We start from the raw sequence: 26,796 nt of genomic DNA, 5'->3' as shown, positions 1-26,796 counted from the left end.
ATTCCATTCCTATAGTTACAGGAACTAATGTTTAAACAAAATGGCTGTTAGCAGGCTACACATAATACAATCTAATTATACATTGTCAGATTTCTGGCAGGGCCATTCTCTGCTCCCTTGCCACTGCCAGGGCTGCTGTTAGAAATCATGGGGCCCCATATAGCCTACCTGAAAAGGCCCCCCCCCCCTCAAAAAAATCAAATCATTATTAGTGGACACAAACACAACAAAAGTCCTGCTATATCTAAAAGATAAAGCTGTATTGAGTTCATAAATAAAACTCTGTTGAGATGTGATTTTACTGCTTATCAACTGCTTTCCCCCTTTAGTAACAGAGGCAGTGGATAGGGGTGTACACTTGCCACGACCGTGATGTTGTGTTTCACAGTCATGGCAGAAATTATACCACCGTTGAACAAGACCCATTTAAGTGAATTGTGCTTCTCTGAAAGCGCCCTGCAACTGCATGCAAAACACGTAGTTGCAACACGCTAGTCCGGGGGTTGAAGCAGGTGGAGAGGAGCCAGCTGGGGGGCTTTGGTGAAATAACAGGATTTAAAACCGACCCCCTGTTGTCTCACTTAGACAGAGAAAGGGAATGAGAACATATATTCCTCAGTACCTTTCTCTGCAGCCTCAGCTGCACAGAGGTTTCCTATTCATTCACAAACTGAATCATAGTGAACATAGTTTATTATGCTTGTGTTCATTCAGGAAAGCAAGGGGCAGATGACATATTTAATGGCCCCTACACTCTCCATCCGAAAATTACACCCCTTCCTGTGTGCCCCCAGCAGCTGCCGGCAGGAGGGAGAGGGGAGAAGGCAGAAGTGGACACACAGGTCAGCCTGGACAACAGATGAAAGGGGGTCACACAGTAGAGCCCAGGACAGCAGAGGGTGGAGGTGTTCAGAGCAGTGGGCGGTACAGATATTTAAACTGACCCCCCCTGCAGCACAGCTGGAGGGAGAGGAGGAGAAACCGAAAGCCCTGCAAAGGGAGCCACAAGTGGGTCTGTGTCAGCAATGGGCAGTACAGCCATCCCTCCTGCCCCGCAGGTGCTCAGTGCCCCCTTTTAAACTAATGGGGCCTGGGCTTGGTACAGGAGGGGGCAGGCTGCACTGCATTTTCAGTGGTCCTGGTCACAGCCCATAGTCCTGGCTATGTTCGCTCTAGTGGGGCACCCTATGTGCACAGGAAGACATGGGAAAGACTGCTTCCATCATACCCTTGACTTGCCCTGTATAATCCATTCCACCTTTTAGATGGTCCGTTCACATATTCAGAACTTGGCTTCTAGTCGCATAACTTTGCCTGGTGCAACTTACTTTCTGAGAGACACATATGAAGATAGGTTGCATTTTCACACAGGTTAACAACACATGTTCTCACTATAACAAATTATCAAAACTAGCCATGATGGATAAAATGTATGCATTTCAAAGCCTAATTTTAGCAGTAGTAACTTGAGTTATTAAAGATGCAAGCTTTTGGGATAACTCTGATCCCTTTGTCTGATTTTACACATTTCTGTGCTGCTGCCACAATCTTTCAGTGTAGGGGGGGGTTAATAGAATTATGGGGCTTGTGACAGGCACTCATCAAGAGTGCCTGACTATGCCCACCTTTCTTGCCCATTGTGACAGCGGGAGGGGATCCTCTTCATGCCCCCTCTATCACAATTTGAAAAGAACGTTCCGCTCCCACACAGCCACGTCATTCATTCACAGAGAGCAGCTGACATCTCAATGAACTACAAGGGCGTTGTTGAACACTCTCATAGTTAATTAATTCTTCCTGTTGATCAGTAACTGCCCATACTGAAGATACAGGCAGATGTACTGAGAATCTGCAAGAGCCTGACATTGCACCCGCAATCTGCAATGCTCTGCAGGCTCATAAGAAAAATAAGATAATACATTTTTTTTTTACCAGCGAAAAAAAATTAGCATTTATTTATTTTTGAAAAAGTGAACTTATCCTTTAAAGGGGTTGTAAAGCTTTGTGTTTTTTCACCTTAATGCATCCTATGCCCTGGAACTTGACTCGGCAGGGATGCGCTGTCTCTCTGCCCTGGGTTGTCCGCTCTTGATTGGATAGATTGATAGCAGCACAGCGATTGACTCCCGCCGCTGTCAATCAGATCCAATGATGCGGGGGGTGGGGCCGAGTCATGCATTCGGCGGCTTTGGACGCCAAATGCTGGACTCGGGAGCGTGCCCGTAAGGTAACCCCCTCGGGAGAGCACTTCTCTTAAGGGGTTATCTGATGTGGGGAGAAGCCGTGAGAGCCGCCGGGGGACCCCAGAAGAGGACGATCGGGGCGTAAGTGGAGGTAAGTATGATATGTTTATTATTTAAAAAAAAAACAAAAAAAACGAACCCTTAAATTTACTTTCATTTTTTAATTTTGATTGGAGTATACCTTTCTCACATGTTGTATTCTGGCGCCATCCAGTGTTCATTGTGCAGAACTGAACCTTTTGTTTGGAATTTGGTCTAAAAGCAAGTTGTGTAAACAAACACAAGCAGTACATTGCTCTCAGTTGGCTTTAGTGCTTTTATTACCTGTTATGAAAAACGTGTTATAATTGATCAGTCTGTGCCAAACAAGGTATCTATAATTTCAATATATTATTTATATGAAGGCTTTGAGAATTAAACTTTTTGAAATGTTATCATCTGGTTTGTTAAAAATGTTTTATACATAAAAAAGGGATTCTGGAAATGTTTAATATAAATACAAGACATATTGTGGGAAATTCAGTAAAGCTGTTGTGCCACTCTTTTGTTATTTATTTCACCAAGTTCAAAAAAACATCTGTAACAGTTTGGTTCTGACAGTGACTGATGCCTCAAATTCAGGAAATTCTAATTCTAATTTAAATTTTGTGGCTCAACACCTGCTAGAAAAATTGAACTAAAATACTGATAGTTCATATCTTATGAAAGTGGAGCTCATTAGGCAAACTTTCTTTTGGCATACAGAGACAAATTTTGCGAAAGTGTCTCGCATGCTTTCTAAAAGTGACGCAGCAGGTGCCAAAGTACTAGTTTTAGACAGGTATATGAAACAGTGAGACATTTTTGCAAAATCTGTCTGCGCCAGACTTTATGAATTCCATGGATTATGGTTTTATGGATGAGGATATTTTCAGACACCTCAAAGTCCCATTTAACAACATCTCTTAGATTGTAAGCTCTAACGAACAGGGCCCTCTAATTCCTCTTGTATTGAATTGTATTGTAACTGTAATGTCTTCCTTCATTTTGTAAAGTGCTTTGCAAACTGTTGGCGCCATATAAATCCTGCATAATTAACAATAATAATACTTTTTTTTTTTAAACTCAAAAATAAGTTTTATTGAATGTTAAATATCAATAAACAGCATTACAAAATTCCAGACAGTCTGCAGCATCTGCCAATAGCCCCTATTTTAACAAACATTCACTTGCCCCAAATAAGGGCTTGTATAGACGGTGCAGCACACATTTAGGGCATTTATCGTGTATGCAGATAAATCATGACTTATAGAAACCATACCCCAGTTGCTATTAGCACAGCAATCTATCTAGAATCAATTCCACTGGGCAGAGTCCTGGAGCATTTAACCATGGGTCCTATAATTTATTAAATTTAAGCTTGCACCCTCTATGTTGGTAGATGTACTTTTCCAACTGTAATGTGTCCCCCATCTGTAAAATCCATTCTTTTAGTGTGGGAACTGCTTTCTAGTAGCTGAGTAAGAGTTTACGGGCCTGAATAAGGGCCCTGTTTATGGCCTGCTTAGCTTGTTCCTCGATTGAGAGCTCATCCAGAATACCTAATAATATACAAGGCTTTAGGACAGTGGGAACAGTGACCTGAAATACCGCATTAATGGTTTTCAGTACCCTGGACCAGTACAGAGATGGAGTTTTGGACATCTCCATGGTAGCTGGATTAAATCGCCATGATCTCTAGAACATCTGGTGCATGTAGAATCATCCCTCAATCCCATCCTGGACAGCCGAGAAGGTGTAAAATGCACCCGAAGGACTATATAGAGCTGGGATAGGCGCTGCGTTACATTGAGAGAGCACGTTTGTACAGCTTGCAGGACCTCCTCCCACTGTTCTTCCTTGAATGTACCCACATCCCTTTCCCACTTGCTAATAACCCCAATAGGGAAGTCTATTAGGAATTTTTGAGGATAGCATCAAGTACCAATATGAAATAAAACCTTTGAGTGGAGAGACCTCGGCCATATAATTAAAGATTCACAGCTCACCATTTGTTTGTGCCTTAACAGCGTGCTGCAATTGCAAGTGATAGAATCGCAAAGATTGCAGTATGTTACATTTTTGTTGAAGATCTGTAAAAGAGGATAATGTGCCATTGCAAAAAAAAATATGTTTCGGCCAAGCGATCCCATACTTTTTCCACCTAGGCCAGCTGTCCAATAGTATTAGTTCGGGGTAGTATTTGTTATCCCACATAGGGCTATAATTAGTGAAGCCAGTGACATTTTGCAATCGTCTGGTCGTATTCCATATCTTTTACATAAGGTTAAACATGGAAAATCTTTTTTTAGATTTGACGTACACCAATGCCTTTAGCCCATCACTATTCCCTGTTACCTGCCCCATTAAGGCACTGGTAAAATCCTCACTCCTATCCCCTGCTATCCAGTGTTCTATCAATTAGTGCACTCCGTTGAAAAGTGCCCGAGCATGTGCAGTACAGAAGGCAACGCCAGCTGATTTCCCGATCAGCTGTCGTGACATCACCATATCGCATACGCACATCGTAGGAGGCTTTTTTTGACAGGAGATACCATTTGACGGGTAGAATTAAAAGCTATGCAAACAGCGGAGGGAGACTGTAGATGTCAGATTGTGCCTTGCTGTTTGCAGGGTAGGTTGTGGCTGGGTTTCAGGGCAGGGTTTTTTCTGTGTTGCAGCCTGCCATTCAACACAGCAAACTCACCCTGTAACATTGACAAAACCCAAACCTCGAGCACACTGTAAACCTGCCCTGCAACAGCGAGGCACAATCTGACATCTACGGTCTCTCTCCGCAGCTTTTAATTCTGCCCATCCAATGGTATCTCCCATTGAAAAAAAAATGGCTCTTAAGGTGTGCGAATGCGCTATGGCGATGTCACGCCAGCTGATCGGTAAATCGGCTGGAGTGTCCTTCCATACTGCGCATGTGCGGGCACTTTTCAATGGAAGGCACTAGTTGATAGAACACCAGCTCTTTAGTAAAACACAACAATAATACTTGATGGGCAACAGTTTAACTAACCTAAGCATGAGAGCATTAAAAAAAATGAAACTTTTTCTTCCTGTAGGTGAAGTTTATTCATGACCAGTGCTCTCCAAATCCAAAGTACAAAGGGTTTTTCCATGGAGTCAGGGAAATTATTCGAGATCAAGGTATAAATTTCCCTCTGTGTATTTCCAACAGTGTTATATTTAAATTATGTAAACCCCAACAATGAACTTCTCCTGTTTTCTCACTTTTGGTCTATTAATATGCCATTGGAGGCGTTTTGTAATATCAGTTTGATAAGTGCAAAAAATGTTGATCTTTTAAGAAATTTACAGTTGTGTTTTCTCCATACTTCCTATGTTATCTCAAAAAGCCCTACTAGTTATCATGGACTACAGAGTGATTAGCCTTTATGTAGCAAAGATATGAGAGTTGGAGTGGTTGAGTAGTTTATCAAAATACAGCTGGGAGAGCTGACACCACTGAGTCCACAAGAATGATGTGTGCCATGGGCTTAAAGCTCAACTCCAGGAAACTACGAACGTATCCCTTACAGTGGGGCTGTGCCCACATTCAAAGGGTCATTTGCTCATTTAAGTCTAGGGGACACAGAAAAACAGATTTAATTACCCTGTCTTCTGCACCTCCCTGCTGCTAGACCGCTATCCACAGTGTCTTCTCCCCTACGTTCCACCAGTCTAATGTCCTGATGTCATCTAGACCAGTGCAAGTTCCATAGCCCTGCACTGGATGTAAGGCCTCAGAGGGATGACTAGACCAATGCTTGAGTGTGCAGGAGCCCCATCCGCTGAAGGAGTAGAGGGTCGGGTGCAGCCCTACTGCAAGGGATGATTTTACAATTTCCCAGAGTTGGGCTTTAAAGCGGAGTTCCACCCAAAAGTGGAACTTTCAGGGGGGGAGGGGGGGGAGGATCCCTGTCTTTGACTTCCGGGAGCTACAGCCGTGGATATTGACATCACAGCTCGGCTTCCTCCTTTTCTCCCTGTCCTCGGGCCAATAGGAGAGAGGAGTGGAGCGCATGCGCAATGGGGTTCTGGCGTGAAGCCATAAGGCTACACTGCCGGGGGCCCTTACCCACAATGGCGCCAGTAGCACCCGACAGCTGTTGAAAACATCAGCTGTGTGGAGCTGACATCGCTGGACTCCAAGACAGGTAAGTGCCCTATTATTAAAAGCCAGCAGCTGCAGTATGTGTAGCTGCTGGTTTTAAATTTTTTGAGCAGTGGGTGGACCTCTTCTTTAAACTAAGTATAGTTTCAATAATTCCCCTTTGGGATTAATAAAGTAATCCTAAATAAGAGCTGAGTGCATTTCTGGGAGTGCAACGCAATTTTTTTTTTTTCTGTACTTGCAGTGTTTTTTTTATTTTTTATTTTTATTCTTTTAATTATTGGCATGGCCTTTAACCTACTGAGCACATTTACAATTATTTACTGATTGGAAAGAAAAGCCGTTAACGAGTTTGGGGTTACATCTGTGATCAGCTGTCATTGGACACAGCTGATCACATGGTAAAGGGACGCTGTGATTGGCCCTTTTCCCCCGATATGTAATCAGCTGAAGGAAAGGTATTATGGTTAAAGGAAAATTCCAAATTAAATTCACTTATATATTGTACAATGCAAAATGTGCGTTCATTTTTTTATTTAGCATTTATTTAAAATACATTTTTTTTTTTGCATTAGAGCCTGGAAAGCATTGCAACCATGATCAGTCGATCTCATATTCTCTGTCAACAATCATGCACCTTGTTTTGTGGTGTTCTAATGATTTACTTTGTATATTGAAATGAATGTGCTTTCTTAACATCTTTCATCATTATAGTCTGTGTGTTGTCACTTGTCATGTTTTTTTCCCTTAGGCATTAAAGGGACTTATCAAGGTCTCACAGCTACAGTACTTAAGCAGGGATCCAACCAAGCCATTCGCTTCTTTGTCATGACCTCTCTACGGAACTGGTACAGAGGTATATAATTTGGCTATGCTTGTTTGATTGTTTTTTTATTATTAAAGAAATGACCGAGTTTACTTAATAATGTCCTATTTCATAACTTTTTTTGATGACTGTTTAATTTACAATTTTTCCTTACTTTCAAAACAGCTTTGTGTTTCACAATCAATTTATCTTATAATCTGTAGTACAGGTATATTATGTACCTTTCCAGTCACACAGTCAAAACTTTATAAAAATAATGAATTCAGCAAAGTGAATCTGCTTAGTATGGTATCACTGAAAATCATGTGACTTGGTTATACGCTGACTTTTTCTTTTTATCCAAAACATCCCTTATTTGCAAATTCTAAAAATGCTTAAAGCTTTATGCGTTGCATAAAATCAGTTTGAACAACTGCTTGCTCATTTTATAATGGCCACAAGATCAGCTTGTGCTTAATAAATTAGTAGTAATATCTCTGAAAACAACCACTTTCTTTTATTTAATGAGCCACGTGAAAACCGGGCTTTGACATATTCATTTTGCACATGAAAAAGAATTGACTTTACTATGGATGTTTGTGAGGTTGCATAGACCTGCAGTAACATTTGTTTTTTAACATTTCAGGTGACAATCCTAACAAACCAATGAATCCACTCATAACAGGAGCATTTGGAGCCATTGCAGGAGCTGCCAGTGTCTTTGGTAACACTCCCTTAGATGTAGTGAAAACCAGGATGCAGGTAATATGAACTGCAATGTTGACATACATATTGGTACTGCAGGAGACACTGAGCCTCATTTTATTCTGTGGGAGAAATAGTCTCAGGCAGTTTGTGTTGTCCCACAGTAATTCATCTGGTTCTCCCTTTACAGTGTAAGAATGAATAGAAGATGGTTATTGGTTGCCTGAGGTCTAAACAGACTGTATGAAGCAGTTCCTACTTCAGATGTCTCTATAGATTATGCCAATTGTTTGTAAAGGTTTAGTTATTTGTGTCTGCTAAATTAGACTAATCATATGGTTCTTCTAAATGTTAGTATTTAAGGTGGTTCTAAAGCCTTATGCCACGTACACACGACCGGTTTTTCCGTCAGAATAAACTCTGACGGTTTTTCCGACGGAGTTCTGCTGAAATGGTCTTGCCTACACAGGATCACACCAAAGTCCGATCGTCTAAAATGCGGCCCATGTGTCGTTTTTGGTCCGTCGGAACAGCATACAGATGAACGATTTTCCTGATAGGAATGGATTACACCAGAAAGATTAAAAACTTTCTATTTTTAGAAAAACAAAATCAGATGAGGCATACACATGATCAGAATATCTGATGAAAAGATTCCGTCTGACTTTTTCTGCCGGAAAGTCCGACTGTGTGTACACGGCATTAGGGTTTTTTACCTTAATCATTAAGGTAAAAAAAAAAATCTTCTATTGCTGCATGTATCCCCCAGCCCCCCTTATACTTACCTGAGCCTCATCTCAATCCAGCGATGTGCACGAGAGCTATGGCTTTCCCTGGCTCTGTCCCTCCTTGCTGGACAGATTGATAACAGCGAGAGCCATTGGCTCCTGCTGCTGTCAATCAAACTCTGTGACGAGGGAGCGTGGGCCGGGCCACCCTGTCTGTGTGAATGGACACAGCAGCTTCCTATGGAGGCACTCACCGAAGGGTAGGAAGCAGGAGGGTCGGCAGGGGACCCCAGAAGAAGAGGATCGGGGCTGCTCTTTGAAAAATGATTGCACAGAGCAGGTAAACATGACATGTTTGTTATTTTAAAGGAAAAGAAAAGAAGCTTTAATGCTACTTTAACCTCTTAGTGACCACCCATCATAGATTTACTGTGGCAGGGCGGCTGCTCTGTGCCAGATCAGATACCTGGTACATGATCTGACAGTTCCAGGTCTGGGTTGCGCGCCACCACCGCAAATCCACTCTTGCTGTGATTGGACACAGCAGGAGCCAATCAGCAGGTACTGCGGACGTGATGTTTGCCGGTGTTCTGTCAAAATCTCCAACCACGTCACTTCCGGTGACTCGCCAGCAGCAATAATTCAAGATTTGGACAAGTTGCATAGTTACTTAGTAGATGAGGTTGAAAAAAAAACACAAGTCCATCAAGTCCAACCTATGTGTGTGATTATATGTCAGCATTACATTTGTATATCCCTGTATGTTGTGATCATTCAGGTGCTTACCAAATAGTGAGAGAAAAGAGACAAAAGTGCCCTCTACGTAGTTAAACCTCTTTTCTTCTCCATTTTAGTGAGTGGCCACATGTCTTGTTAAACTCCCTTCTGTGAAAAGTTTTATCCCTATTGTGGGGTCACCAGTACGGTATTTATAAATTGAAATCATATCTCCTCTCAAGCATCTCTTCTCCAGAGAGAATAAGTTCAGTGCTCGCAACCTTTCCTCATAACTAATATCCTCCAGACCCTTAATTAGCTTAGTTGCCCTTCTTTGTACTCACTCCCTTTCCAGTACATCCTTCCTGAGGACTGGTGCCCAGAACTGGACAGCATACTCCAGGTGAGGCCGGACCAGAGTCTTGTAGAGTGGGAAAATTATTGTTTTATCTCTGGAGTTGATCCCCTTTTTAATGCATGCCAATATTCTGTTTGCTTTGTTAGCAGCAGCTTGGCATTACATGCCATTACTGAGCCTATCATCTACTAGGACCCCCGGGTCCTTTTCCATCCTAGATCCCCCCACAAGTTCTCCCCCAGTGTGTAGATTGCATTCATATTTTTGACACCCAAATGCATTAGTTTAAATTTTTCTACATTAATTAGGTCATTTATGAACAAATTGAATAGGATTGGTCCCAGCACAGAACCCTGTTTTCACAAAACACTGTCAGCGTATACACTACGGTACACACTGTAATGAGTAAACATTGTTAGTCTAGCCGCTAAAAACCAACAACATGGCTGCCTCCAAGGCGGCAACAACTTTTTTCCTCTTTACTCAGTGTTCTGTCAAAACAGCCAACTCGTTGTGTACCATAGTGTATGCTCTGACAGTGTTCTGTGAAAACAGGTAAGTCACCCTAATCTCCAATCGCAACTGCTGGACAGTCACCGGAAGGGACTTGTTGAAGATTTTGACAATTTGGCTCTTTTGACAGAACACTGGGACACGCCGATCGTTTGTGGAAAGGCAGAGCGGTGGTCTGCCCATGTAAACAAGCCAGACCGCCATTCTGTGAGAGGGGAATGTGCTCATCTTTAAATTCCCACGGTCAAAGTACCCCCCCCCCCCCCACAGTTGGCAAGCACTCTTAGGGAACATATTTAACCCTTTGATCGCCCCGGATGTTAACCCCTTCCCCGCCAGTGACATTAGTACAGTAAGAGTATATATTTTTTTGCACTGGTCTCCAAAAAGTGTCAAGAGTCAGTTAGGTGTCTGATTTGTCTGCCACAATATCGCAGTCCCACTATAAGTCGCTGATCGCCACCATTACTTGTAAAAAAAAAAAAAAAATAAAAATATACCAATCAATATTACATGTATATTTTTTTTTTCTTTGTTTTTTTTTTTACCATAAATAGGTAGCAGAATACATATTGGCCTAAATTGATTTAAAAAAAAATTGGGATTTTTTTATTGGGAATGTTTTATTGTAAAGCTCTATTTGTGGGGAAAAGAGAGGTACAGTGTTGCCCACCCATGCAATTGTCAGTTAAAGTAAGGCAGTGCCATATCACAAAAGATGGCCTGGTCATGAAGAGGGGTAAACCTTGTGGTTAAAGTGTATGGCTAATGTAACATTTGTGAGAACTTGCCAGCAGAAGGGTTAGAGGACACAACAGGGAGTTAAAACACTTACTTGCTGACTCTAAACACGAGAACAAAAATGTAATAGATTACAGCATGCCAGTCCTTAAATGTGGTGGCTGCCTTATTTATATTTTTCAGACTTTTTACTCTTTACTTCCTTATTTTCACTGAGTGATCCTGCCAATAACTTCCTGTTATAGGATGACAATGCTCACTCACTGCACTGTATCAATGAGGGTCAGCGTTTTCGCCCAAAGACAGGAAGTTTAAGACTTCTGTAGTCCACAGAGAGAACTCAGATGGGGCTAATAACAGTCCAGCAGAGACACTGGGGGTTGATTTACTAAAGGCAAATAAATCCACTTTGCACTTGAAAGTGCACTTGTAAGTGCAGTCGCTGTAGATGGGGGGTTGGGGGGGGGGCGCAAGAAAAAAATGCTGTTTTTTATTTTCCTTGCATGTCCCCCTTAGATCTACAGTGACTTTACTTCCAAGTGTACTTGTAGTGCATAGTGGATGTGCCTTTAGTAAACCCCAACCCTCCAGTGTTGCCAGCTAAATGCAGAAAAATTTGAGCTTGTTATAATTTTGGCATGATCAACAGGCATTTATGAAACCAATATAACAAAATGCTCGTAGTGCTTTATTTAATTGACAAGAAGTGAGCAAGTAATAGGAGATAATTGTTGGGGTTTAAATTCAACTTGGCTTAACTGTTTTTAGACTCTTCTACACCCTCTACTTGAGATTCGGGTCTGTAAGAATTTATAAATTGAATTTGCCAGACCTGTCAATATGCTTTAGAAGAAGATATTTTTGAAGAAGAAATCTATCAGGCAATAAAATAACTGAATACACATAAATATGTGGGCACAAATGGGTTTTTAGCTTTATTCTTCAAAAACTATAAGATATTATTACCATATATCCTCCAAACTCTTTAATTTTAACAAAAATTAACCACTTGCCGCCCGCCCTATAGACAATTGACGGCGCAAAGTGGTTTCATAATCCTGACCGGACGTCATATGACGTGATCAGGATTATGAGCCGCTGCGCGCCCCCGGGGGTGTGCATCGCGGCGATCGTTGTTGCGGGGTGTCAGTCTGACACCCGGCAACTACAATCTCGGTAAAGAGTCTCCGACGGAGACTCTTTACCATGTGATCAGCCGTGTCCAATCACGGCTGATCACAGTGTAAATGGGAAGAGCCGGTGATCGGCTTTCCCTCACTCGCGTCTGTCAGACGCGAGTAGAGGAGAGCCGATCGGCTGCTCCTCTGACAGGGGGGGTCTGTGCTGATCGATTATCAGTACAGCCCCCCCGAGGATGCCCACACTGGACCGCCAGGGATGCCACCAGACCACCAGGGAAAAGGTAATCCTCCCTAGACCACCAGGGATGCCAGTCAGCACAATGGGTGCCAATCAGTGCCCATAATGGATGCCAATCAGTGCCCACAATGGGCATCACTGATTGGCATGCATTATTGTTTGGCACTGATTGGCATCCATTACTATAGTATAACACCAATGCCGCCTATGAGTGCCCACCTGTGCCGCCTATCAGTGCCCACCTGTGCCGCCTATCAGTGCCCACCTGTGCCGCCTATCAGTGCCCACCTGTGCTGCCTATCAGTACCCACCTGTGCCGCCTATCAGTACCCACCTGTGCCGCCTATCAGTGCCCACCTGTGCCGCCTATGAGTGCCCACCTGTGCCGCCTATCAGTGCCCATCCATGCCCATCTGTGCCGCCTATCCATGCCAATCTGTGCCGCCTATCCATGCCCATCTGGGCCACCCATCTGTGCCGCCCATCCGTGCCACCCATCCGTGCCAGCTATCAGTGCCAATTTGTGCCACCTATCAGTGTCCGTCCGTGTCGCCCATCAGTGCCACCTATCAGTGCCACTTCATTGGTGCCACATTGGTGCCCATCAGTGCCGCCTTATCAGTGCCCATCAGTGTAGCCCCATCAGTGCCCATCAGTGAAGGAGAAAACGTACTTATTTACAAAGTTTTGAAACTGAAACAAAAAAAAAACATTTTTTTTTTCAAAATGTTCGGTATTTTTTTTATTTGTAGCGCAAAAAATAAAAACCGTAGAGGTGATCAAATACCACCAAAAGAAAGCTCTATTTGTGGGAAAAAAATGATAAAAATTTCATTTGGGTACAGTGTTGCATGACCGCGCAATTGTCATTCAAAGTGCGACAGCGCTGAAAGCTCAAAATTGGTCTGGGCAGGAAGGTGTTTAAGTGCCCAGTATTGAAGTGGTTAAGAACACTTAAATCCAGAGATGCAGACACAGAACTCCAGCTAAAAAAAAAAAAAAAAAATCCCATTAAGTGAAAAAGAAAGCAACTTGTGCTACAATACTGTCCTTCAATCCAGAGCTGCTCATCACACTAATTTTTTTTCCCACCACTGGATATCACCAGTCTTTTGTGCTTTATGAGGGCCAGTACCATCCAACCAGCTTTCTCTTACCTTGTGCTGTCATGGACACACACAATTGGATGGTACTATTGCACAGCCCAAATTTAGAGTACTACTGCATTGAACAGCAATCACACGTAATTATTTGAGCTCTGTACACTGCAGCAGTAAGAACTGCCCCTGCTGCTGTCAGAGGGAGAACCCGTTATGTCATTGGTTTTTCTTGTTTCAGTTAATCAGTTTGACGCATCTACAGGTTTTGTCATTGATCATTAGCACCTGGTTGTTATAAATGTTTAAAGGGTAACTCCACTTTTGTGGGGGAAAAAATTAGCAAATAAAAATAAATTAATATAACGTATACAATTGTGACACAAGAACAGGTGGTCCAGTGTTTTTTTACAGAAAAGGGGAATGTTTTAAGGTAAAAAACCTTTTGACTTTAGAACAACTTTAAAGTGGAACTAAAGTCCCACTGTAAAAAACTGTGAGCAGGCAGGTTTTTTTTTTTTGTAGAAGAGACATGCACTGTCTCTTCTGCAATAAAATGCACCTACCTGCCTGCAAATTGTCACTGTGAACTGAGGTGCGCATGTCTCTGAGTGCTGGGATGACGGTAACATCCTCCCCCACCGGCCAATAAAGAGGCCCAAAGACTGGCACTCAGAAGAAGATGACCATTGAGTATGGATTTTAGTTCCGCTTTAGGATAAGAAAGTAATATCTAAATCGTTCTTTTTTGCAGGACAAACAAGGTATTTTTTTTAAATATTGTCTTTCTGAAATAATTTTATTTCCTATGCAATCTATTGACAAAATGAAAAAAAAGCTTAATTTTTCTTGTTTGACCAGAGAACTTTTTAAAACAATGCGTTTTATTCCCTGCAATTTCATTCCCTGCAAAGGCAAAGCATAATGGACTACTATGCATCGCATAGTAGCCCATTATGTTTCACTTACCTGACACAGGAGCCAGCGAAGTCGCCGCTGTCCCCTGTAGTCCGCCGCATCCATCTTGCTGGTGGCGTCTCGCAGCTCCGCCGCTGTCATTCGGCGAAGCCGCGATGACGTCACTCCCGCGCATGCGCACGGGAGTCAACGCGCGCGGCAGCTCCATTCTTGGAAATGCCGCGCTCAGTGCGCCTGCGCGCCGCTGTCTACGGCGCATGCGCCGTAGACAGCGGTGCCCGTTTTCGGGCAAATATCTCCTAAACCATATAGGTTTAGGAGATATTGCTTGGACCTACAGGTAAGCCTTAATCTAGGCTTACCTGTAGGTCAAAGTGGTTTGTAAGGGTTTACAACCACTTTAATATAGATAAAAGTGCATATTTGTGTCCCATTTATAATGGCAATAAAATTGAGTTTCTGGTGCAAGGATTCGTAAATTTAAATATGAAATCAAGCTTTTTTTTTTTTTTTTACAAAAAAAAGAAAAATCTATATAAATAGTAATAAATAAGAGTAAAGAGGCGATTTTTATTCTAAATTATGAATGTTGATTTTCACGATAGATCCTCTTTAGTATGTTAAATTCAAATGAGCTGAACAAGGCATTTTTGTTCAGTTCTGTGTGTAGGATTGGACAGAAGATCTGTTTTAGCATTAGCAACCTTTAAAACTTTGTGAGATACTGATCATCATATATGGGGAGGAGGATTCTGTCTTTGGGTGTTTGTAAAAAAAAAAATGTGGTTGATCTGCTTGCTCTGAACTGTTTGAAGATAATACATAATTATTTTGTTTTGCAGGGACTGGAAGCTCATAGATACAAAAGTACATTGAACTGTGCCTATCAGATACTCAAGTATGAGGGACCCAAAGCGTAAGTTACTAATTTCATTAAAAATTTTCTCAATGCATTCTGTTGACATAACCTTTCATACCCATTCTCTAAATCTTCTTCTAGCTTTACATATATATGGCATAGACTTATTTTAGCATTGCAATATTTCCAAAGTGTCCTGCCAGCATCTAAAGTTGTCATCTCCCCCTCCTTTTAGGTTCTACAAGGGGACTGTTCCTCGTCTTGGACGTGTCTGTCTAGATGTTGCTATTGTCTTTATAATCTATGATGAAGTGGTGAAGGTTCTGAACAAGGTTTGGAAGACTGACTGAGGGTTATCTAAGGTTTTGATGGAAGAACCAAGTGACCCGCAATTACAGAATCCATGGGTGCCAAAAACCTGAAAATTACCCCATTCCCTAGTACTAAAATACTATAGTGCCTCCCATTCCTAAAAAAAAAAAAAAAAGATCCTTCATCCAATTTCCATAACTACAGCATTATTTTCTGGTTAAAGGATAAGTTCACCTTTTAAAAAAAAAAATAATACATGCACATCTTTTTGCAGGTAAATAAATATGCATTTATTATTTTTTTTTACTTGGAGCCTGGAAAGCATTGCAAGGTGCCATGCAGGACTCCTGCAGAATTGTCAGTGTATCTGTATGCTCGTTCTTTGTATGGGTAGGCAAATACTCACTGACAGGATACGGCACCATGGTACTTAGAACTACAAGCAGCTGTCGGTACTTGGAATTTCCCATTCACAGAATTCCGTGAATGAAACAAAAACAGCAGACACCGGAGAAGGTGCCGTTCTCTGTCACTGGGGGGGGAGAGTCCACATTGTTACATGTTCCAAAAGGTGAACTTCTTCTTTAAATCTCACTTACAGCTTTAAAAAAAAAAACAGTTCATACGTGATTGTATGCTGAAACAAGGTTGAAGGGGTTAACAAACTTTTATATTGCTGCTTAGGATTTTTTTACTTTTTATCATTGTTTAATAGTGGTTTTAATATTTTAAATCATCCCTGTAAAATGTGCCTCCACAATCCTTTCACCTCACATTCTACTGCTCACCTGTGTACTGGGTATCATCGAACATTAGAATAAATTGCAGAAGTTGCAGATTTTTCTTGCTTTTTAGGTTTGGTGACACTTCAAACATTGGGCATATATATGTTTCCAGGATGTGTTTGTCAGAACTCTGCTATTTGCCATTTTGTTGTGGACTTTCTCAAGAGTCTGCACTGCAGCAAAAGCCATTGAGGAAATGAGTCTGAATGTAAATAGAGGAATTCTGCAAATAGCATGATTGAAAAAAAAAGACGTAGCCGGAAACGGAGAGAAATCTTTCTGTGGGAAGATGCTCTTTAAGTAAGCCACAGTCATAGTGAATTAGTTGCACAGTTTACTTATATAGAGCTGTGACACTTGTGACCTATATTGACTTTAATTGTTTTTAAAAAGCATAACATATGCACTATTTTCATGACTATATGTTTTTTTGCAAAGTACATTTTTCTGCTTCTTTTTTTTTTTTTTCAGAAAGGTTTCATCACATTGATCTTCTAAAGTGTGTACATTATGGGTTTTACTTTTGTCTTTTGCATGTAAAAGCCTATTCATAAAGATAGTTGCACATGATATTGCTTCTAAAAGTCAGCAATAGTTATTAATTACTATGAGATGTCTATTAAGGAGAAAGAAAAAGAAGGGGTAATTTAAGGTGGATAGAAAATACTAATGCAATGGCTCATTTTGTATTGAAAAATGATTCCATTCCAATGTGTGACTTTCATTTTTATGAATTGAACATTTTTATGCAAATGTTATCATATAAGATAACAATTGTGAATTGTTGCTATTCTTTTTTAAATCAAAGTGTGATGAGAAGATTCCCCTGAAGAGTATATATATTTGTGCAATTTATTAATATTGTATGGCAGAGTAAGAATCATATATTTTATCCTATTGATTTTAAAGGAAAACTAGTGTGAGAGAAAAAAGGGGCTGCCATTGTTGACCTGAAAAAGTTAGTTAAAAGAGAAGTATGGACTCTTATAAGAAAAAACAAAAAACAAAAAACAAAAACACTAGGTGGAATACAGCATCTGTCTGCTGCCAGCACTGCACTGAGAACTGAGTGATTAAACACCTTTGATCGCTCAGTTCTCCCCTCCGCCCTGAGCAGAAAGTCATAGTGCTGGACTGCGGCAGGGACAGGAGGTTCTGGCTCAGTCTCTTGGATCACTGAGAGACTAAGCCAGGTACCGGACCAGTCTACTGGGTGGATCCCGACCATATATGGTTGAGATCTTTTCAGATCAATGACATCAGCCGACAGCGTACTTTAGCCCACTGTTGGCTGAAAACATGCCACAGGAGTGGAGAACAAACTACACTCCTGTAATCCATAGGAGAAGTACAGCCAAACGAGCTTTGGCTATACATCTCCTTTTACTGACTGGGATGGAGATGCTTTAATACTCTAACCTGCTAATCAGTATAATCAGGTGGGGGTGAATATGTGCATACCTGTGTTTATGCTGGGAGCATGCTGCATAGTGCACTAAGACCAAACTGTGCTAACAATCTGTTCCTAGGAGGACCAACTTTGGATCACATGATTGCTGTGTTTGGCAATGATGCTGATTAGTAACTGTCCACCCATCCTGTACTGAATTTATCAAATCTGGAGCAGCCAGAATTCAGAACAGCTGTAAAAAAACAAAAAATACGAAGTCAATTTGCTTATTATTGTTTCTAGGCCCTACTATGGGTACAAACAACATATATTTATAATGTCTTTTAAAAAAAAAAACATAACCCTTAATATCACTTTAAGGTACAAAAACTTCATGCAAGAGGGCCATACGGCATACATTTGGGTATACTTCTCTGCCTCGGTGGCCCAGATGCAGCATACAGCCTGGTGCCAGCAGCTTGTCAAAATCAATGACAGGCTGAAACACTCAGCAGCTGTATGGAGATATACAGACATTCCAAGAGTACACAGGAATGTGTGCGCTGCCCAAACCCAGACAGTCAGTATTTAGAACAACACATACATCTCTCTACTCTAGTACTGCTCGGATGTGTGTAAATGTGCATATCTCAGCCTTTCATTGATTTTAACAAGCTGCTGGCAGTGGGATGTATGGTGCACCTATGACTGAATGCACACTTGTAGCTACATGCATGAAGCCTAAGCCTAGGTTCACACTCACAGCGGGAATGAAATTGTGCGAGTTCACCTGAACTTGCACAATTTCAGTCCCGATTTCGGGTGCGATTTCAGTATGGGTTTCTGCACAGATGTCTATTGAAATTGCACCCCGAAGTCGCCCAAAGTACTACAGAAACTACTTTTGGGAATCTGTGCAGCGTCTCACCGATTCAGACGGTGCCATTGCCAGCAATAGCCGCCGATTTGGCATGCGGTTTGACATGTTGCAATGTGAACCAGGGCTAATTTTTAGTCACTGACCAAGAACAAATATGTGGATCAAGAAATTCAGAGAACGGATAGGGGTCTTTAGCTGTTAGCTTGTACCAAGGGAAGTAAATGAGAATACGGAAGGAAGAAATTCAATATGACAGTTGGGCAACTAGCATTTTCTGTGTTTAGTAATAGCAGCCTCCTTGTTTCTGTCATGATGGGTTTCTTTTAAGAAGACTTTGTAAGACAGGGGAAACTGCTGCAACTGTAAAGTGGAGTTACCTAGAAGTATCTGCTGAAACTTGCAGCAGCTTCAAAATCCTTCAGATAAAGCTAAATGTTGCACTATCTGAACAGGTAATATTTAAACTCTTGTGGTTAGTCCCACCCCTTCACATTGTTACTGGTCCATCACCATCATGGGCTGCCTTACTGACCAATAGAAGTGTGCAGGGAGCAGGAAGGGGTGAGCAAACTTTTAGTACAGGGAGAAATGGCTGGATGTTAGCCTCTTATACCTGGCAATTTGGTTGCATCTGCAGGCTTTTACAGTTGCTTCTTTATGCCTGCTGCAAAATGTCGATTTAAAATGAAATATAGAGCAAAAAGGGTTATGTGGGGTTTATGACCAACTAATAATCTCTTGTCTTAGTAGTTGGTAGAATAGATTTTTCAATTTAAAATACTATTTTAGAATGTTTTATGCAAAAAATAAAGTGTGTGTGCACTAAAGTGGTGAGGTTAACGTGTTTATATGCTAGAGGCAACCTCTCTCTTTTATTTCTATGCAATTATACATGTGTGCAGTGCATTTGGGGACCTCTCATTGTGAATGCCTGTTTCTCAGACATCTTGTGTGTGTTCATTATGTATAGTCGCATAGTTTGGTGTTATTTACTTTGTGCCAAACTGCTATGTGTGCTTTCTATAACATGAATATTACCTCTGTGCCAAAATATAAGTCTAAAAGCCAAAATATCTGTTTAACTGAATTACGATGACCAGCCACTAGTGGGAGACCCCTTCACAAGAAAATTCCAAAGGTATCACTTCAAAGATGATATGTAGCTGAAGTGCAGCAAAAAGAAAAGTTTTAAATAAAAATTTAGTTTTTAAATAGATGATGGAAAGAAAAACGTGTTCTGCCCATTATTGCTGGTAATAACCGGGTCTGATTTTCAATTCTGCTCTAGACAGTGATAATTATAGAGCAGAATTTGGGCAAAACACATTCACTTTTCTTAATTTTTAATGAGGGCCAGTCATGTGCTATGTAAGATTATTTTTTACCTGTTATATGGGGTCTGACTCTTGAATATATATAATGAAGAATAGTTTACTGTGTTTGGTGCAGGACTGTAGTTGCCAAAAATGAGAGCGAAAATAAAACATTTTACTACAGTTTTCTTGATCATTCCTAACCTAGCCATTTGATGTCTCACAATTTATGGTGCACGTTGACTTCTACTTCTAATTCAGGTGTATGTACAGTGTATATGGAGTACATAACAGAGTACAGCAGAGTAAGCATATATGGTACATTGATATGTATTGTATTTCAGTTATAATATGTATTTATGTGGTCTATTTGTACAATTTGTATAAAGATTGTTGTATGTTATGTAAATCCATACGGTTTTGTACATTTTTTGTTATCCATAATAGAGGCTGTTTTCTCTGTGTGCTCTGTATCACTGCACTGCAAGATGTGCACTGACTGATAACATGCTGCACAACCAAGTCTTCTCATGTGTTTTATGTATTAAACAATGGCCAGTGTGCCTAAAACCATTTTGGTTGTTTTTGTTTTTTCATAACCAGTATAATATTGGCTGTACTCCGTACAATGCCACAAATATAAGTGTCACTTGCATAAATCTGATCACGTATGAGTACAAATGAATGAGAGGCACATTATCTTGAATGCAGAAGATACATGGTTTTATCAGAAGCAAATTGGAAAACTCCTTTAAGATCTGTTTAGAAGATGACTTAAAGTGGAAGTCCATGCTAAACTAAAATCCCTGCATCTATAGCTACCAACATTCTAACACTAAGCTACCTAGCCCTGTAAAGAAAAAAATCTGTAAACATACCTTTTCTGCAAGAGATCCAAACCAATCTCCAGCGGCGGAAGCTCTGATCCCACTCAGAGCTGTCAGCCGCGGCTTTGCTGTGGAGGTGGGTGCAGAGGACATGTCCGTCAACAGAAGCCCAATAGTAGCTCTATGGGTGACATCACTTCCCATTCATTTCACAATTGTTGTTGGATGTGTACTCAGCAGGGCTTCCGCTGCTGGAGATCGGGTCAGATCGCCTGCAGAAAAGGTATGTATACTCATTTTTACAGGGCTAGAGAGGTTAGTGTTAGAATGTTGGTGGCTATAGATGCAGGTATTTTAGTTTTAGCTTGGACTTCCACTTTAAGTCAGGTGCAGAATTTGTGACTTCTGTGATCCTTTTGTATTGTGCATTACTTTATTCTTTATTAAGCAAAAATATTTTTCCTTCCTTCTGCTGAGGTTGAGAAGCGTTCCCTAGAGCTGGCTCTACAAGTACAGAGCTCTCGTTGGTTACTAAGAGAGTTTGTTAGGTGTGAAGATCCTGGACCTCAAGGATTATACTGGTACTTAGCATTGTGTCTTTAATAACAAAACTAGCAACTAGAAAATATGGGCAGACTTGATAGACTGCTCAGTCTTTTTTCTGCCGTCACTTCTAATAAGTGAAAAAGTCCATAAAGTGAATGAGATTATTCAGGCTGTGACTTTTCTGCCCAATAATTGCCAATCAGTGAAAAAGTCAACAGAAATCCTTGTGATCCTGCATTATAAAAATATGATCCCTTGAACCTTAGGTTGGCCATACATGGTTCTGATTTTTTTTTTTTCGTTAAGGCATTGGACTGAATGAAAAAAAACTGATCCAAGTGCCCTGTCCACACATTTGAGGTAGATGTGAGAATGCTACACTATTGTATTCTGACAGTAGGGACACTCCCCCACGGTCAGAATGCACAGATCGCTACAGCCATTGGCTGCTGTTTGAGAAGCTATTATCCAACAGGTTGGTTAAACAGCAGTCAATCAAAGATCAACTGCAGAGGCCACATATGGATCGAAATTCGTCTAGTCCCTGGTGAACTGTCTGAATTTCTATGGCCACCTAAAGTGTCCCAACAAGCTGGCAAAAGTTCTCACTTTAGGTATAACTTTTTTTCTTTTCCAGAAAGGATATAACATTTAAAAGGTAACCTTAACCTCTTTCGATATTTTTTTCAAAAAACGCTCTTACCTTTAAAATGATGGAAAGTAGGTGAGAGGGGTGAAGATCGCCTTTAATTAGGAATTGTAGCTCTGATCATTCTCAGCTCAGAAACCTACACTAGTATCTTACTACAAGATTTACTGTATCTCTACAAACACTACAAAAATGTGTTGTATAGTTATATTTATCATGTGTAAGATATCGATTCCAGCAACCAAAATACCTTAATAAACATGGATTCCACGTATACCTGTTAATGACAATACTTGAAATGTTTTATGTTTACATTATAACTACTGTAGCTGATGCTTGTCTATATATTATGTGCCTGTAAACCTCTCCTTGTCTGAATGAGAGGTGGCCTTTATGTTATAGTTATCCGCCAAAATGAGTTCTAATAAAAACTGGATTTATAACTGGAAAACAACTTCCTGAGTGATGTGCCTTTACTAATCCTCTGCATTTTTAGTTTTATGCCTAGGTCAGAATATATATGCATTTTGGGTATTACTTATTTAAATGAAGAGAAATTGTATGCACAGCCCACTAAACAGACTGCTGAGACAGACCAATGAGCAGAGAGCACGGGTGTAGCGGAGAGTCTGCAAGGGGCATCTAGGACTGCTCTGGAGTGACATCTGTTACCTAGAGTGCAGCAGCAGTGTACAAACTGCAGGTGGAATTAAAGGGATTGTAAAGTAAATTATTATTATTTTTTTTTTTTTAAATAACAAACATGTAATACTTACCTCCACTGTGCAGCTCGTTTTGCACAGAGTGGCCCCGAACCTGCTCTTCTGGGGTCCCTCGGCGGCTGTCTCTGCTTCCTCCTGCAGGTACTTCTCGCGTTCATGCGAGCACCCTTGCATGGTGAGAAGCACCTGCGGGAGCGCTCCCATGATACAGCCGGCGGCTATAGCCGCTCGCTGTATCACACGGCCCCGGCACGCTGCGTCATGGGATGTGATTGACAGCAGCGCGAGCCAATGGATGCACTGCTTTCAATCCATCCACTTCAGCCAATCAGCGGCCAGGCTGAGCAGCGAAGAAGACGGCGGGGCGAGCGCGGGACTTTTGAGGGGTCAGGTAAGTAAAACGGGGGTACTGGCAGTGTGATAGCCGCCGGCTGTATCACACGGCCCCGGCACGCTGCGTAATTGGATGTGATTGACAGCAGCGCGAGCCAATGGATGCGCTGCTTTCAATCCATCCACTTCAGCCAATCAGCGGCCAGGCTGAGCAGCGAAGAAGACGGCGGGGCGAGCGCGGGACTTTTGAGGGGTCAGGTAAGTAAAACGGGGGTACTGGGGGCACTGGCAGTGTGAGATGTTTTTTCACCTTAATGCATAGAATGCATTAAGGTGAAAAAACATTTACCTTTACAACCCCTTTAAGGATCTTGGCATGGCAATGGAGCGCAATTCAATAAAATAAAATGTAATTGTTTTGGTTTCAAGCAGACTACAATTGGGTTTTAAGCTATGCTATTCGTACAGTGGAGGTCAACTTCAAGTAGAACCCTGACCCTCTGTCTGGACAGTGTTGATTGGCCCTGTGCTGATCACATGCACTCTTTCAAGAAAAAAAAGACTCTCTAGCAATGCACACCAAACTAAGCATGTGCAGCTTGCCTCCAAGGTTCTGTTCTATCAGGAGATGGTTTGGGGACTGTGGAAGAAGGGGAGGTTAGAGAACACAGGATCAAACAGCCTTTCTCTTATATTCACCGACCGACATAGCTCCTCTCTGTAACTAAATGGGTTTGTTAGCCTGCCATTAGGAGAACTAGGCAAAAATTGTAGCACAATACACAGAACTTTAGTCCCGCCCGGGGGGGGGGGGGGCGGACCCTGTGCTAACAACCCTCCCTGCTCCCAGGCAGAACTCTGTTTTATTTTGCCTAGTGAAGGAGAATGACCTAGGAACCCCCCGCGGGCCCTTTGGTCCATTTTTTTGATGCAGGTTTGATGTTTTTTGCGCAAGATGAAAGATCCTGGGATCTTCTATCAACTTCCGGCTAGGTGACAGGCTGGTTAAGTTATCCTTGTAGTCTCCCCAGTCCGGCCATCGAGCGTGTGCAGGCCACAGCTAAGGCTCGGCAGGCCACGACATACCTCAGCTCCAGAGGTGGTCGGTGAGCTTCAATGCTCCGGGGTATACATATGACTGGGCTACTGATGTCTGGATCACAGTATACCGGGCCAGCAGCTACCCTGTAACTGCGCAGGAGTAGGTCTGTGATGGAATGTCTCCCAGCTCTTTGGGACTGGTAAGTACGGCTCTCCCCGGTGGGGTGAGCAGCTGGGCATTCCCCGGGAGGTTGATTCAGGGGCCACCTCACCTCCTTCTCTTTTCTCCCACGTCCCTATCTCCTCTCCTTCCCCCCTCCGGGGGGGGGGGTTGCTGCATGTGTTGTGGGCGGTGTGTGTGTGGGGTTCACTGGGTCTCTCACCTGTAGGGGGCTCTGTGTGGCTAGCGTTGGTCCTGGTCCAGGTCTGGGGGGTCCCAAAAGGTGTCTGTGGAGGTGTTCTGGCTGAATGCAGGCAGCACTGTTCTGTGATTTTTCCTGTCACCTCATGGCGCTGTCCAGCGGCCATTTTGACTGTGGGCAAAGCAGGTTCCCTTTGTGAGCCTCAGCAGCCATTTTCTATAGAATTTTCTTATTAGTTGCATTGGTGGCCATTTTTTTGAAGCCCGAGTGCTCTTTTCACCACAGTTCTCTTGTGACAGCTTTACATGTCCTCTCACATGCTGTTTCCTGTGTCCACTGTGTATACAGGATGCTGGATGGCTCTACCCTGAATGCTGGTGCAAGCTCTGCAGATCATTTCACAGCTATTCTATACAGCTGCTGCCGACACAGTTTCTTCATTCTGCAACTGGGTAACCTCCTAGGAACTACAGGCATGGCTGGTAACATTCACAGAATGCCCCAGGGTGGCGAGTCTGGCGATAGTTACCCCTCCCCCCCCACGTGGCGGCAGCAGGAGGGTGGGACCTTCACTGTCCTAAGTCCCCTTGCAGGTGGCAGACAGGGTAGGGTCAGCATGGCTTCAGAAACTGGTGTTTCTTCCCCCAAAATCCAGGCTATTGCAACCGGGTTACCTGCTGATAACGCTGTGCCCATGGACACCCTGACGGCGGTCCTTAACTCTTTTGTTGCTAAAATAGAGGTGGTGCATGGAAGGGGAGGTGAGCGTAAAAGGCCCCTACCCCCCTGTCCTCTGAGGAGATCTCTGATGCAGACTCGGGCCCTGCTGCGGCTGGTGACCCCTGCTCTGACCTATCAGACAAGGCTGACCAGGACCATTCGGACAGTGAGGATGATTCCCCGTCCGGGTCTGGGCGCGACAAATCGCTTGTTGGAGCACTTATCACAGCTGTGCGTGATACCCTGAAGATACAGGAGCCAGCGTATCCCTCTGCTGATGTATCGGCCCCTTTTGGGTCCCGCAAGCCAAAGGTGTTCCTGTATTTGGCTTATTTTGACAAATTCATCTACAGAGAATGGGGTTGCCGCAAAGGACCTTTTCGGTCCCCAAAAACATGGCGGTGCGTTACCCCTTTGAGGAAAGCCTTCTCGACAAATGGTCAGCTCCTCCGGTCGTGGACCCCCCAGTATTTAGGTTAAATAAAGTAACCACGATCCCGGTAGAGGGGACTCCTGCATTCAAGGATCCCACGGACAGGAAGGCCGAGGCAGTGGCTTGTTCTTTGTTTACGGTTGTGGGGTCAGCCGTGCGACCAGTACTGGCATCCGAACTGGTGTCACAGACACTGATTGAGTGGGCAAAACTTTTGCACCGCGAATTGGAAGAGCAAAACGCCTCCCCTGTCTGCGTGGAACTAGCAGACCAACTAGTGCAAGGCCTTAAGTACGTTTGTGACACGACCCTGGATACTCTCCCTCTGTTATCCAGGGCTTCAGTGTCAGCTGTGGTGCTGAGGCACCTGATTTGGCTTAATTGCTGGTCTGCTGACCAGGCATCCAAAAAAGCCCTGACGGATCTTCCCTTCCTTGGCGACCGGCTCTTTGGAGCTTTGTTGGATGACATTATTAAAAATGGCATGGGTGGTAAGAGTACACTACTCCCACAGGCCAGGAAGGCTAAGGAGCCACGCCGCAGGCAAGGATCCTCTTTTTCCGCTCACAAGGGGCTTTTTCGTCTGCCCGGTGCTTCGTCAAAACGTTCCCAGCCCGACAGGATGTCCACGGATGGTCAAAAGCATCCCTGGAACCGCAAGCCTAACAAGCCTGCGAACAAAAGTGCTACTGCATGAAGGGAGTTTGTAGCCCGGTGGGCCTCACAGTTATCCGACCAATGGGTTTGCGACCTGATTTCCACAGGCTACAAGATAGTTTCTCTCTTGGCCGCCAAACAGATTCTTCCCTTCCAGCATACCCACGTCCCCGGTTCGCCGGGAGGCCCTGCTAGGTTCTACTCAAATCTGTTTGTGGTTCCCAGGAAAGAAAAGGGGTACATCCAATCTTGGACTTAAAAGCCCTCAATCACTTTGTAAAAGTGCAGAGGTTCAGAATGGAATCAGTTCGCTCAGTAGTCGCTGCACTCCATCAAGGGGACTCCCTGGTGTCTTTGGACATCCAGGATGCGTATCTGCACATACCCATATGCCTTCGGCATCAAAAATTTCTGCGTTTGGCAGTCGGGGAAGCCCAATACCAGTTTGTGGCTCTTCCCTTTTGGTCTGGCATCAACACCTCGAGTCTTTACCAAAGTACTGGCTCCAGTATTGGCGTTGCTGTGACAACGCGGGATCGCGATCGTGGGTTACATAGACGATCTCCTCCTGAAAGCATCTTCCGCCTCGGAATTGGAGGAGGATGTGGCGATCACCAT

At 42.8% G+C, this 26,796-nt stretch overlaps 1 protein-coding gene across 1 annotated transcript in view; it reads left to right on the top strand.

Moving 5' to 3' along the window:
* SLC25A1 (solute carrier family 25 member 1) overlaps positions 1-20,461 on the top strand; it is a 49,262-nt gene extending 28,801 nt beyond the window's left edge. Inside the window, exons 5-9 of the mRNA XM_077461617.1 lie at positions 5,336-5,420; positions 7,139-7,243; positions 7,839-7,954; positions 15,192-15,265; positions 15,444-20,461. Coding sequence (XP_077317743.1) covers positions 5,336-5,420; positions 7,139-7,243; positions 7,839-7,954; positions 15,192-15,265; positions 15,444-15,558 — 495 coding nt within the window. The 3' untranslated portion in view covers positions 15,559-20,461. The remainder of the gene's footprint in view (positions 1-5,335; positions 5,421-7,138; positions 7,244-7,838; positions 7,955-15,191; positions 15,266-15,443) is intronic.
* The last annotated feature ends 6,335 nt before the right edge of the window (positions 20,462-26,796 follow it).

The sequence above is a fragment of the Lithobates pipiens genome, unplaced genomic scaffold (assembly GCF_037356315.1).
Source record: "Lithobates pipiens isolate NorthernLeopardFrog02 unplaced genomic scaffold, aLitPip1_a1.2 Scaffold_3, whole genome shotgun sequence".
NCBI classification, from domain to species: Eukaryota; Metazoa; Chordata; class Amphibia; order Anura; family Ranidae; genus Lithobates; species Lithobates pipiens.
This window is presented reverse-complemented; position numbering and strand designations above follow the sequence as displayed.